This window comes from Pangasianodon hypophthalmus, chromosome 13 (assembly GCF_027358585.1).
Source record: "Pangasianodon hypophthalmus isolate fPanHyp1 chromosome 13, fPanHyp1.pri, whole genome shotgun sequence".
Lineage (NCBI taxonomy): Eukaryota > Metazoa > Chordata > Actinopteri > Siluriformes > Pangasiidae > Pangasianodon > Pangasianodon hypophthalmus.
Genome location: NC_069722.1, coordinates 24072861 through 24087510, shown reverse-complemented (window position 1 = coordinate 24087510; position 14650 = coordinate 24072861). Strand labels below are relative to the sequence as shown.

The 14650-nt window shown below is 39.7% G+C and overlaps 1 protein-coding gene across 2 annotated transcripts in view; it reads right to left on the bottom strand.

Annotated features, from left to right (window-relative positions):
- The window catches only part of abat (4-aminobutyrate aminotransferase), a 33388-nt gene that overhangs the window by 8892 nt on the left and 9846 nt on the right, over positions 1-14650 (bottom strand). For both annotated transcript variants that reach the window (XM_034309896.2, XM_034309897.2), the window contains exons 2-12: positions 13956-14116; positions 13268-13365; positions 13033-13062; positions 10618-10735; positions 5147-5196; positions 4907-4987; positions 3392-3484; positions 2683-2745; positions 1011-1074; positions 719-867; positions 201-338 (exon numbers count right to left, since the gene is read on the bottom strand). In XM_034309896.2, the coding sequence (XP_034165787.1) occupies positions 201-338; positions 719-867; positions 1011-1074; positions 2683-2745; positions 3392-3484; positions 4907-4987; positions 5147-5196; positions 10618-10735; positions 13033-13062; positions 13268-13365; positions 13956-14019 (948 nt within the window). In that variant the 5' untranslated portion in view covers positions 14020-14116. The remainder of the gene's footprint in view (positions 1-200; positions 339-718; positions 868-1010; positions 1075-2682; positions 2746-3391; positions 3485-4906; positions 4988-5146; positions 5197-10617; positions 10736-13032; positions 13063-13267; positions 13366-13955; positions 14117-14650) is intronic.

Sequence of the window (14650 nt, the reverse complement as noted above, 5' to 3'; positions counted from 1 at the left end):
CTTCACAAGATCATCTTTTATTCATTTACATCCTCAAGATGATTCCAGAGCGAGCCAAATGTAACCACAATGAACTATTCAGAAGAGCTCATGCAGTCTGTGCAGGTTTTTTTTTTACAATTTCCTCATTAAAAAAATGCAAACATGAAAATAAAGGAAGGTCTAAACACAACAGATTTACACCCTTAGTGTCTCGTTACCTTGCGAGCGACGCTGCGCAGTTTGATGAAGAAGTCGGGTGATGCGTGGTTGTCTCCTCCCTCCGACTGGATGGGCTCGACGACGATACCTGCCACGGGTTTGCCCTTCTGCCTCCACTTCACGATCAGATCCTCCACCTGAACCACACATTGGGGGGGGGGGGGGGGGGGGTGGAGATATTTCACTGAAGCTAACGATGCTAGTATGGCTCCTAATCAACATGTCTACCTGAACTTAAAATGTGATGTTTAAATGAGTAACAAAGTCCCCTTTATTACTCACCATGGAGCTACACATGATCTGTGTGTGATGTCACTAAATAAGCTCAATCACGGTTGCTATAGTAACGGTAAATAAATCAATGATGATTCAAATCGAGACTCTGATACTGAAAATCCACTCGTGACAAATTTACTGTGATATGAGGTGACTGCAGGAGAAAATCTGATCTGATGAATATGCATATATTATAAAGCAGAAGTGTTTGAACGCGGGCATTGACGAGGAGAGTTCGGACCTCCTCGAGACAGCGAGCCTCCTCTTGGGCGTTCTCTCGAACAAACTCCTCCAGCGGATACTTGAGCCTGGGGAAGGGCGCGATGGGCCAGTCGAACGACGGGATGTCCAGCTTGTGAATGATTTTGGAGTGTGTCGTGGCCAAGCAACCTGAGAACGAATCAAGACAGCTGTATGGACAGAGTAACGACGTCAGCGGCTTTGTGATTCAATGGATTTAAAGATCTGAATGTTTGGGGATGTTCCTGAAAGCAGTTTGTAACGTAATTCAATAACACACTCGCCAGACTTACCCATAGTTCTGCCGTGAAACGCTCCCATGAAGGACAGGATGCTCAGATCTGGACATCCAGGTCTCTACAAACACACACACACACACACACACACACACACAGATAATAATGTATAAACTGTTTATAAGTCTTCTTTCTTTATAACGGTTTGATGAGGGTGATCATTCTAGACATGTGAAGTTTAACAGTGAGCAGGACAACACTCACGTTTACTCAAACAGCAAAGACGACTAAGCCTCAAAACAAATTAATCTTCAGCAAGTAAAAAACATTTTGAACATAAATGAGTTTATCTAATACTTCACCTAATGAGATTATTCTAAAAAGTAAATAAATAAATTAAATTTCTATCTCTAGACAATAACGAAGAAGCCTTTGTCGAAGTTTGAAATGGTCTCAATTCGTTAGAATTCTTAAAACAAATATCAGCTTGTAACTAGAAAATAAATGATCTGACAAAGCAATAGTACAATTTAAACATTATGGTTTATTTTGATCTAACCTCATAAATGAACTGTTTTTCTTTATCTGATTATATTTTGCACTCAAGTGCACAGGGACATGTTCGAGCCTCACAGTTCCACTGAAGGGAAACTGTAATGCTACAGCGAACTAAGACATTCTGTACAATTCTGTGTGTCCAACTTTGTGGAAACAGTTTGGGGAAGAACCACATATGGCTGTGATGGTCAGGTGTCCACATACTTTTGGCCATATGGTGGATAAGCATTAGTTTGTTTATGCTCTAAACATTTCTGTTATAATGCAAATTAACATACTTCCCCATTTATTAACCGAAATCGTGGAATAACAACTGTATGGACAGCTCAAATTATATTTTCCAGATTAACTAAAATAAATATAAGTAAATAATGTAAACTAATGGATTGTTACTGTATCATTTTACCAAATTATACAGTCCACACCAAAAGTATTGGAACAGCAAGGCCAATTCTTTTGTTTTTGATCTACACTGAAGACATTCGGGTGCGAGATCAAAAGATGAGACAGAATTTCAGCTTTCATTTCCTGATATTTACATCTAGATGTGTTAATCAACTTAGAATATTTAAATGACCACACCCATTTTTAATCAAAAAATACTGGAACATGTGACTGACAGGTGTTTCTTGTTGCCCAGGTGTGTCCTGTTAGAGTGATTGTTTACACAATTAATTGGTCTGAACCTCTACTCTTGGTGTAAGTCCTGGGTTTTGCTTGTGAAGACTGCATTTGTTGTTAAAAAGGATAAACCAACATGAAGACCAGAGAGCTGTCTATGGGAGAAAAGCAAGCCATTTTGAAGCTGAGAAAAGAGGGAAAATCGATCAGAGGCACTGCACAAGCACTGGGAGCAGCCTACACAACAATCTGGAATGTGCTGAAAAAGGAAGAAACCACTGGCGTACTAATAACCGGACCTCAAACAGGTTGGCTAAGGAAAACAACAGCAGGTAATGTCAGAAACATTGTGAGAGCTGTGAAGAAAAAGCCAAAACAACAGTCAGTGACATCACCGACATTTTTTTTTTTTAACCAAAAATTTTGATCTCAAACCCAAATGTCTTCAGTGTATAGCAAAAACAGAAGAGTTGCTCTTGCCGCTTCAATACTTTCAGAGGAGCCTGTAGTTATAAATAATACTTATGACTGATGTGCAGTAGTGAGTTACCTGGTTAATCATACAGGAGCTCGTTTCCTCTGGTGAAGGATCATTGGTGCCTCTCTCTTTGTTCTAGATATAAATCATACACCGAAAATAAATCAGTTAATCTGTAGTCTACTTTGAGATATCTTTGTAGTACAGAAAGTACTAAAAAATTACAGATATTTGGGAAATTAAATGCATTGTTTTGCCCGAGTGAAATATCACACAAGTATAAAAATGCTGTCATATGGAGAAAAATTACTGATAATTATTGACAAATGTGCATCATGATCCATCAATAACAAACATTACAGATTTATTATCCACAGACAAATGTTTTTTGAATATATATTTTTTGTGATTTTTTTTTTCTCGTATTCATGAATGCTTGTACAAACACCTCAGATATCTAAAAATGTTTCCAATACTTTGAGACAATGCAATTAGAGCGTACATGGCTTGCCCCGCCCCCTAGAGCACAGCCAATGAGATGACAGCGTTAATAATAATAAAAAATAAAAAAATTTTAAAAAAAGCAGCAGTAGCTTACAAATGTAGTTGATAGCAAGCTAGCAATCCTAGCCATCTGCCTTGCAAGATGATCTTACTTGCGACATCTTACTTGCAGACAGTTTTTTTTTTTTTTTTTTAATATCACATACTAATTGATGGACCATGCTATGTGCATGTGTGTGTGAGAGTAATGTGTGGTGTGTGTAACCTGTGCACTCACTTTGTACCAGATGAACATAGCCTTGAAGGCGTTCTCGTTGGAGCAGGAGCCGCACGCCATGGTCTGCACCCGGGTCATTCCACTGGGAGCGATCTGCGGGGGGGGATCAGACACGTCATGTAACAAAAGCAATACTTTAGAGCAGTGATTCTCTAGCCAGGGGGTCTATGTTTTTTTTTTTTTTCGAGGTACAGTGGTGGAAATCACAGCCCACGTTATCAAAGTTATTGTATTTAGGGGTCCAAGCACCAAAATTACAAGGTCCATAGAATTTATTCTACAGTTAAATGGGTCTCTGGCTACAAAAAGTTAGAGAACCCCTGCTTTAGCGAACCGTAATCTACTTTAACTACTGTTAGAGAATCAGAAATCACTGTAACTGACAGAAAAAGCTTTAAGGAATACTCCAGCATTTTTTGACCATTGTATTTATTAAATATAATATTTATCCATTGTATATATCTTCTTCAGTCCAAGGTGTAAGGTTTGCATGTAAATGAAACGAATTTGTGGTTAACGAAATCTGTAAAGTATAAACTACTTTTTATGGTTGGATAGAACAGCTTCAGTAATTTCATCTTGTGTCAAAGTCTCATCATCACTTTTATTTGTAGTTTTGAATTATATTTTATATTCTTGTATTTCAAACATTTCATTAGGAATCTAGCAGGTGCTCTTAGACTTCCATTAGCAGTGAGATTAGAGTAAACATTTTGAGTGTTGTTTTCTCAGTGCAGGAAAATGTGTTGAAATTCTTGGATCATCACACACACTAAAGATGATAGCCAGAGATTAAGCTGGTAAATGCCAGAGTATCTCTTTAATCCATTTAGATCAATTTGTTTCAAGGTGGAGATTTTAGAGTTGGTCCTGAGGTAGTTTCAGGATCAGATGCTCTACCCAAGGGCTTGTGTCTTTTGTACACTTTTCTGGTCACAACCTTCAGTATCTTCAGAATTTGAATGGCTCTCTGCACTTCCATGAACTGGTTTCTAGGAAACCAGGAAAACGCAATGACAAAATTAGCTTTTTGGAGCAAGGTTCCTGTCTTTAAATATTATATAACAAGCTACAGTTAAAAAAAAAAAAAAAAAAAAAAGTTTGGGGTTAGTCTTCTTCTAGTCAAACTGCCTCTTTCTGGTTCTTGTCCATAATCAACAAAATGTACTTGCGAGACTAGTCCTGAGGTGATCAAGCCCATTGGAATGAAGTCTATAGTTATTATTATTGTGCTGTTTTTTTATCAACTGTCCTCTTATTTAAAAAAAAAAAAAAAGAAAAGAAAGGACCTTTTTCAACCCTCGCAGCACAGAGGCTATCTTAGCGAACGCAAAAGCCGGAGGCGGTTGCTAATTAATTCAGACTGAATCATCGCACATAAACTCGCATTTTAGACACTTGAGAAGAAATGATCACAACTTGGCCGTGCTTTTGCTACAGACCTTCTGCCCAAACCGTGACTCTTATGAGTAGCGCTTCATTTAAGAATCAAGCTGTGCTCAAACGAGTTCTCACCGAAAGCAGACTTTCAGTCAGCTTTTCAGGAAAATTCTCAGGTGGCAGAATTCCAAGGGCTGGCCGGTTGACAAATGCACTCTGGGGAAACAGAAAGAATAAAAATATGGTACGGTTTAAGAGCTAAAGAAACGGAAAAGGCTGCAGATGGATTACAATCGAATAGGAGGATCTTCATGCTTGACTACATCACTACACACTCTGTTTACACACTATAAACACAAGGCAATGACGTCTTACCAGATTGTTGGGATTGGCGAGTGCTTTCATCAAAGCTGGATGATTATAACCTGTACAGAATCACAATGTAAACATTAACATAGTATTTGCACACGGCTTGAACTGCGTGGGCGTTTTATCGGAGAGGGAATGCCGGATCAGGTAATATTCTATACATCCATATGCCGTGTGCCGAACAAACAAACCCCCTGCTGCAGTAATCACATTTATTTAGTCTGGAGGCTGTGAAGAATATTAGATGCAGATAATCAGAGTCTAATTGATTCGATGCGTCACACTTCTGTAAATACGACAGCAGCGCTGCCTCTCTTAAGCAGCACCTGAAGCAAATCATGTCTAAGGGTCAATTCTGTAGCGATTCAACTCATTTCAGACAGATAATCATCTCTATTAATGCAGCGGCTTGCAATCTTATTAGATTCCCAAACAAATGCAGAGCTGAAATGTGAAAATGAAGTGCAACCAATTATATAACAAAACACAATTTTTTGGCTGTTTAATCCCTGTGTTAATATTCATTATCTTTTATATAATACGAATTATTATCAGAAATTCTTCAAATTCTGTAATGTTCTAAAATGAGAAAAGTACAACGTATGCTTGTCATCGCAATTGTAAATAAACTTTAATAGAAGAAGGCAAAGACAAAATCTCTCAGCGCAGGTTCTTTATTCACGGCCGAGGACGCAGATCGATAAATCTCTCAGAACCTAGCACCTTCCTTTTTTTTTAAAAGGATCATACAGTTTACACACTAATTAATTCTTGGTTACGTTTTAGGTAGTGGTGAATGGGGTTACATCATTTATAATATTAAGTGCAGTTAATTTCCAGCATGCCCTTTCTTAACGAAATTGTTCCTTTTCTGTGGCTGAAATAGTATTTTATGGTGCACTATGTACAGTAGGGCCATGTTATATCCTATAGCAGAGGTCGTTAGCTGGTGGACCGTGGTCCAGACGTGGACCTCGCGAATGATTGCTCAAGCAGAGTCGATTAAACATTAAAGAGCTCGGCTTCAGACGTTAAGGTTTGACAAAAGCAGACCGTTTAGAGACGTACACACGGCATCCTCCGTTAGTGAGGATATTTTATGTAACTGGATCTCCATAAAGGCGAACAGGAAGCCATCTGGGTTTGTTAGTTTGAAGATCAAGTTAAATCTAAGCAACAAGATAACACTGTTTTGGGTAAATAAATAAAAACATATCTGATATGTTATAGTGATATTTGCTCGAGTAGGTGTTACCTACTGCAGTTTTTTGAGACGTGAAGGCGCAGGGTGTAGCATTATAAATACGTTTTATGTAATTCATCTTCAAATGCCTGATTTAGTGTAAAGAATACTCCTGATATAGCTGATAAAGGTTTTCACATGAATGTGCCACGCTGTGTGAAAAGCAGTGCTGTGAACCAGCTGGAACTGCTTTTTTTTTGGACTTTGGTTTGGATTACATAAGCGCCAGAACAGCAGTTCCTCTAATCACCAGCAGAGACCGTTTCCTCTACAAGACCGTCTGCCAGAATGATGTAATGATTTCCAGAATTTCCTCAGAAGTCAGTGTGCTGTGAATGGCTGCGGGTCACACTCCAGGATTACGTTAAGTCGTGTGTTTGATGCCACTGCTTCCATTCTGTATCATCAGCGCTGGTCTCATGCTCATCATGTCTGTTCATATGTCTATCTCTGCTTTAAGCAAATTTAAACAGTCATGCGAACCGATTATGCGGCAAAGAGATCAGCAGTAAATTCATAAATTTCCGATGTCCCTCGCTAACATCCTGTTCTGAGGGTCCTGATAAGCTTCAGCTTTAAAGGTGCAATAGTCAGTTTTTTTGTACTTGTGCAAACACGATCAAAAATAATAGTTTAGTTATAATGATTACCAGTTCAGACTTTCTCACTAACATTTGCACTCCAAAAAATTTGCTTCTCTCCCCAAGATGCATCATCAGGAGAGGGTTGTTCAGCTGGAAAATCCTATAATCCAATAAATAGCAGTGACATAGAGCTGCATGGAGCAAAAAAAACAGAGTGATGACTCCAGACAGATGAGGATGGGTTCCCTTTTGAGTCTGGCTCCTCTCAAGGTTTCTTCCTCACATCGTCTCAGGGAGTTTTTCCTCGCCACTGTCGCCTCTGGCTTGCTCATTAGGGATAAATTTATAAAGCTTAAATTTATATCCTGAATTTATTAATTCCTGTAAAGATGCTTTGTGACAATGTCCATTGTTAAAAGCACTATACAAATAAAACTGAACTGCTTGAGAAGGTGAAGACGTAGAGAAGGTTTACGCTAACAGACGCTTTAGCTAGCTATACAGAGAAGATTTAAGCTAACAGACGCTTTAGCTAGCTATACAGAGAAGATGTAAGCTAACAGACACTTTAGCTAGCTATACAGAGAAGATGTAAGCTAACAGACGCTTTAGCTAGCTATACAGAGAAGATGTAAGCTAACAGACGCTTTAGCTAGCTATACAGAGAAGATGTAAGCTAACAGACGCTTTAGCTAGCTATACAGAGAAGATGTAAGCTAACAGACGCTTTAGCTAGCTATACAGAGAAGATGTAAGCTAACAGACGCTTTAGCTAGCTATACAGAGAAGATGTAAGCTAACAGACGCTTTAGCTAGCTATACAGAGAAGATGTAAGCTAACAGACGCTTTAGCTAGCTATATAGAGAAGATGTAAGCTAACAGACGCTTTAGCTAGCTATACAGAGAAGATGTAAGCTAACAGACGCTTTAGCTAGCTATATAGAGAAGATTTAAGCTAACAGACGCTTTAGCTAGCTATACAGAGAAGGTTTACGCTAACAGACGCTTTAGCTAGCTATACAGAGAAGATGTAAGCTAACAGACGCTTTAGCTAGCTATACAGAGAAGATTTAAGCTAACAGACGCTTTAGCTAGCTATACAGAGAAGATGTAAGCTAACAGACGCTTTAGCTAGCTATACAGAGAAGATGTAAGCTAACAGACACTTTAGCTAGCTATACAGAGAAGATGTAAGCTAACAGACGCTTTAGCTAGCTATACAGAGAAGATGTAAGCTAACAGACGCTTTAGCTAGCTATACAGAGAAGATTTAAGCTAACAGACGCTTTAGCTAGCTATACAGAGAAGATTTAAACTAACAGACGCTTTAGCTAGCTATACAGAGAAGATGTAAGCTAACAGACGCTTTAGCTAGCTATATAGACGAGGTTTAAGGTAACAGAAGTTTAAAGCAGACGCTGGCGCAGGGAGAATGGAGGCTGCTCTGATCCCGAGCTCACGGCCTTATCTGGAGCACCAGACCTCTCTGTGGCACACACACACACACACACACACACACACACACACACACACACACACACACACACACAGGGTCAGAGAGCTTTGCTCTCATATTACACACACGTGTACACAGCGAAGTGCATTGACCTCTGTGTGTGTGTCTGTGTGTGTGTGTGTGTGTGTGTGTGTTCCCTGTGCATAAAGCTGAAGAACTTCTCACAGATGGACGAGTACTTTTCTGTGTGTTTGTCTGCAGCACCAGTCACTGGCACAGGCAACATGCAGTCAAAATTATTGGCACCCTTTATTAAAACATGTACTGCACAAACCTACACATTCTGTACAATTTTCTAAATTACTGGCAGACGTACAAACGAATATTTACCGAAGCCAGGCCTGGAGATAATAACAGCCCTCGACTAGTTCGCTGGGTGTTTGAGAGAGATAAGAAATGACACCAGCATGGCTGTAACATCAGATAGTGTTGTTTTCATGAAGGTTAAACGACTTCGTATTTTCTACACTGACCATCAAACACTTTAAACACACTGCGTAGCGCACTCTACGCTTACTAGGGAGCTTCTTAGAGCTTGGAAAGAGGTAAAGTCTGCTCTCTTGTTTCGCTCTGAAACACAGATTTCTTCTCGGCACGGCTGAAGCTCTCGGCGTCTCTCTCGTTATCTGAGAGCACAAATCAGCGTTCAGCTTGATCGTAATAAACATCACAGTGTGAAGTGGCTGTGTGGCGCTGTGGCAGTGCTGTAATAACACAACGGCCTGATTACACTCTTCATTTCTGTCCACTATTCATTTGTGTCCGTTCTCATGATGTTGAAAAAGCAGGGGAGAGAAATTAATCTCATCATGTCTGCAGGCATCAGAGAGAGAGAGAGAGAGAGAGAGAGAGAGAGAGAGAGAGAGAGGGAGAGAGAGAGGGAGGGAGGTCTGAGCTCACTCAATTTGTCAGAACTGATGGAATATTAAAAGGATCGCTGACCAACCAATGACCGTGTGCTGTCGGGGAGATAAAAGTGGACAGCGGATGCTGTACATACGAGTTGTAAGTGCTGTGTAGGGAGAGGAGGAGAATATTCTGCTGTGCCGCACCTCTCCAGCTGCCAGTCACGCTTCATCAGTCAATTCTCCCAGCATGCACGGCTAACATAAAGGCTAACGAACAGCCTGCTCCAGCGTGGACGGCCACAGAGAAACCTCACACGCGTATTAGGACCTTTATAGGCTTTTGCTACAGTTCTCTTGATCAAAACCCAGTTAAATTAAATAAATTATCTGAATAGGAATCATTCTCTGAAAATCTTTTCCATAAATCTGTTTCCCAATCTTCATCTGCTTTCTTCAATGTCTTCACCAAGACAGCTTACAGTTTTTAAGCTACTGAGTTTGTCTAATATCATCTCCATACCTTTCATCTCCAACTGTACCTTTTGTCATTTTATGCATTAAAACACTCTGTTGGTCCAAGATGGCTGCTCAGATACTGTTCCTGTGGTCAGCTGCATGCTTTTGGTCATGTTTACTGATGCTGATCTGGCAAACTATTCGGCTATGAGTGCTGGAGAAATGGGAATTTATGCAAACAGCTGTCTTTATGCTCTCTCTCGCTCTCTCTCTCTCTCACACACACACACACACACACACACAGGTACAAACTCTATCATGTTATACTGCTACTCTGACATTTGCATCTAAAATATAAAACATTTGTGTTGTAAATGAAATGCAAAAAAATGTGCTGTTTTCTAATATTGGAAAGAACATCATGATTTTTTTTTTCCATAAACGTTCACGTTACAGAGTTTTGTATTTTATTTACCTACAGTGAAACCTAGATTACATTTACTAGGCGCTATACACAGTCATGTATTACGTCAACATAAGAACCTGGCTGAACCTACGCAGCACACTATACGCTCTACATGACGCCATTTTGAAGTTTTATTAACATCATCTCTCTCAGCAATGGTCTCGTGTAGTGTGAAATTTACTCTATGCATTTATACTCACTGACGTCCACTACATGAAGGTCAAGAGGACCATTCGGCAAATCACAGAAAAGAGTGTTGAGAAATCTGACCAATCACAGACGCTCTTACTGAGTTTAGCGTTAGAGATGCTCAGGCATCCTGATAAACAGTCTGACGTACAAGAGCCACATCACAGGACGTACCCAGAGGAATGGAGGAGATCTGTGTGTACAGATCCAGCATTCGGTTGCCATCAGCATCCACCAGGTAGTTTCCCCGACTCTCCTCGTAGTTACAGAAGAAATTAATCGCGCCCACGTTCTGTGAAATAAAAAGACAAAAAAAAGAGCGAAGATGAGAGGAGTGCTGTTGTGTCGTGACATTTGTTTCTGCATCGTCTTAGAAATACAGCAGCTCATGGTGTGTTTAAAAGCGATCCGTGATTACGGACTTCAGTGAGCTCTGTGGAAATTTCTCCAAGGACTGCTCAGAGCCTTTTAAAGCATCTGCTGCGTCGGCATCCCTCTACACTCGAGTGTTCTGGAGGACATTTAAAAGGACAGCTGAACCAAACAGGGATGATTTTTCTGTTTGCTGTTAGTTGCATCAGCAATGTGTTGTTTAATTACAATAATTCAAACTGATTTTATGGCCTTTAGACAACACAGAGCTCATGAGCTGAGTTTAATAGTCATGAATAGTGGTGATGCGACATTCTGTACTTAAATACAAAACAGATTAAAATAAGTGATTGATTATTCAATATTTACAATATCTCACATCAGTAGAATTATTTTTCTTCATCTAAACACAGCCATAATTAAAAGATCATAGATTCACAGACTTACATTTAGAAACTCAGCTTGTTTTCCCCTTAAACAGATTTATTTCACGAACAAAATCCTAAATACTGAAATATTACGCTCATTACTTAAACATTTATAGTAATATCCTGGATATTTACTGAAGCAATAGAGCTTTTTATTCCTGAACTTTCCACCGACAGAGAACATTAGATCCGAGCTGACGTTATTTACGGTTTAAAGGCCGACTTGTTTGAGTTACTGAGGTTCGGATTAAACCCAGTCAATTCACGTGGCCAGTCAAACAGGTGAATAACTCAAAGATCTCAGTAATAAATGTAATAAATTTTCAGCACTGTAACAAAATTACTAAATCACAGATCCCCTGCTTGTCATCCCTAGAGGTCTCCAGATCCCACTTTAAGAATCAGTGGTAGAGCTGTACACAAACGTTTTTTTTTTTTTTTTTATAGGTAACTGTCTCTTGCTTTATATTGCACATTGTACTGCAATTGACAGGATATTTCATACATTTTATCTGTTTATAGTTACATTTAAACAGCAGCAAACCGTCCTATAAACAGGCGTTCCTTCGCCAGTCTTTCTTCTTTCTCTCTTGAAGTTAATAAGAATAAATAAATAAATAAATAAATAAATGCAGCTTCTCATGTTACTGTGAAACTGGGACGATTTCAAACACTTAAAGTTACAGCTTTACCTCTGACTGTTAAAGTGCTCACACTGGAGACTCCTTCCACATCACCACCTCAGCTACTGCACACGTTTATTAAATAAATTATGCGGAGCGTCCGTCATGCAAGTCCCTGTGAATGAGCTGTTCTATAGAAACGATAACATTAGAACGAGTGCATTAATATAAACCTGTGATTTGCAGCTGCACTACTGTCAGAGCTGCTGTTATAGAAAATTAATCAACACCTTCTGACCAATGAGGAGCAACCGAATTAAACCGAGTCAAGTAAGGAAAGGCGCTCGGCTGCTGCTATTTGGTTTGACACGGCAAGGTACTAAACAATCAAATTAAAAAAAAAAAAAAAAAAACCTCGTAGACTGTAAATTGTTTCAGTAAGGGGTGGAGAACTTTACGATGAAAATCCGTAGTGCTCAGCTACATTTCTCCTGACGAAGATACTGTCTGTGATAACAGCGCTATAATAAATGTATATCATATCATATCACGATTATAGAATTTGCACTTTTGAAAGGACAGGCTGAATCAGGGCTGTGTCGCAACAGGCCCATAACCCGGACACACTCCAGTCTGAACCAGTCTAAATCGTTACATCACACACAGTAGTGTACAAAGGCTGCTTCTTTGTGCTCCCTTTCTCTCTGCTTCCTGCTGGCTTTAATATGTCACCCTTCACAGCTTAGCGCTTCACAGAGCTCTCACACTGCTAAAGAACATCGCTATACTCAGAGTATATTACAGAGATAATCGTGAGTGTGCGAGCTGCACGTGAGCAAATTAGTGCTGTTAACTTCATCCCTGACTCTCAGCTCCAATCAGCTTCTTATTCACACCGCAGCAGCTTGCAGAAAGACGGATCGCGCTTGCTGGGGTGAGAAAAACAAATCAAGTCTCCCGAAGGCGTTTCCCGAGCTTCACTGAGCCCTGTGAGCTGGAGTAATGAGGGGTATATTAAGGTTATGTTTGCAGTGGATTCGCATGACCTCTAGTCCGGCTGCCAAACCTCCGCAGACGGACGTGCTCACTTTAACTCCTCTTTAACCCTTATGCAATAACAATGTGCATGATTCAGCTTTCTGAGTGGAGTGAAGTGCAGTGCTGACCTGAATTTCTCCCAGCTGTCTTGTCAGCTCCTGTTCAGAGAGGAAGAGAGAAAAACGAGAGCAAAAACCCCGTTGGATATTGTGCAATGCGTCATGGGAACAGCAAGCAACAAACAAACGGTTTTAATATTAACGTGAAAAGACAACTGACTTTATATAGATATAAAGAACACTTCCTCTAGCAGAGTGAAAAATATAAATGTACTAAGAAATGAGGAAGATGTTGAGATCAAACCTTTGACCTGGGCCCTGGAACAGGAGTCTTCATGGACGGAGCGTCGTATTCAAACTCGGACACAGTCTTCGTAGCTGTCTGACTGACATATCTGCAGCCTAGGGGGATAAATATATAAAATAATTATGTTGGATCCACGGTGGTGGAAATCACAACCCCTCAAGAAGTTATTCTCTTTATCACAAAGATCTCGTTGACCTTTTTCACCCGTCTCTTAACACGAACGGGTCTAAATTATAAACTCAAAACAGTTCGCCTGCAAATGACGTCAACGTGGACCTAACGTGATCTGTCGGTGGAACGTTCAGGAAAAGAAAGCCAGTCTCTTCAACTCTTTTCAGAGGAAAGTAGCTCAAAAAGTCATTAGAAGGCGTGATAGTAATACTAAATAATCTGCATATGAACTCATTAACTCACTTATGTTCTTTATCATCCACATGTATCTCATCTAAGCTATTGATTTACGTTCACTCAAGCATTTTGATTTTCACATTAAACAAGTTTGGACTTTAGACTCTCACTGTGAAAAGTGCTTGCTTGCTAAATCATGATCTCTGTCAATTACATCAGTGTTGCCTTAACAGTCAATCCAGCCCATAAACGCTGTTCGAGGGAAAGTATATGATTTTATGACGCTTTATGACTCTTCTATCTGTCTGACCGCTGCCTGACATGTTCTGCCTCTTACCTGGAGTCACAAGGCGCAGGTTCCGCTGAAGGGAGAGAGTCAGGTGGCGGCTGAGGAGCGCCATGTAGAGCTCTTAGAAAAGGAGAGAGACAAAAAGAGAGAGAGAGAGAGAGAGAGAGAGAGAGAGAGACAGGGGCTCAGAGCACCTGCCTTTCACAAACCTGTGGAATAAAGCAAAGAAGACCAAGTTCAGGGGAAAAAAAAAAAATAATAATAATAATTCACCTGTGCACAAATTAAAAGATCTTTATAGCTGCAGTATTACTGATTTTACGTCCATAGTACAATTTTTTTTTCATCTTTCGTGAGGACCTTATGCAACACTTTTGAAGAAATGAAACCAGAAAATATGCTGAAATTGTGTGTGTTTAGCTTCCATGTCTTCTTTCCCATCTCAGAGTGATACAGTTGATTAGCTGATTCCGTTCAAATGTCGAACGGGGAAAAAAAAAGCAAAACTGATGATCAAAATTTACTTGCATAACATTTTAAATATTTCACTCAAAATCTATTGGAAAGAAAATCTGTCCTTCTGAACACATGCAGGAGTTCTATATAGTGTCAAGATGAAATTTTGGTGAAAATGCATTCAGTTATTTTAATTTGAAAAAACAAACAAACAAACAAACAATAAAAAACCTCTAAATGGATAGTTGAGGTAAAATTAAATGCAGACAATGCAGTCCAGATTTTTC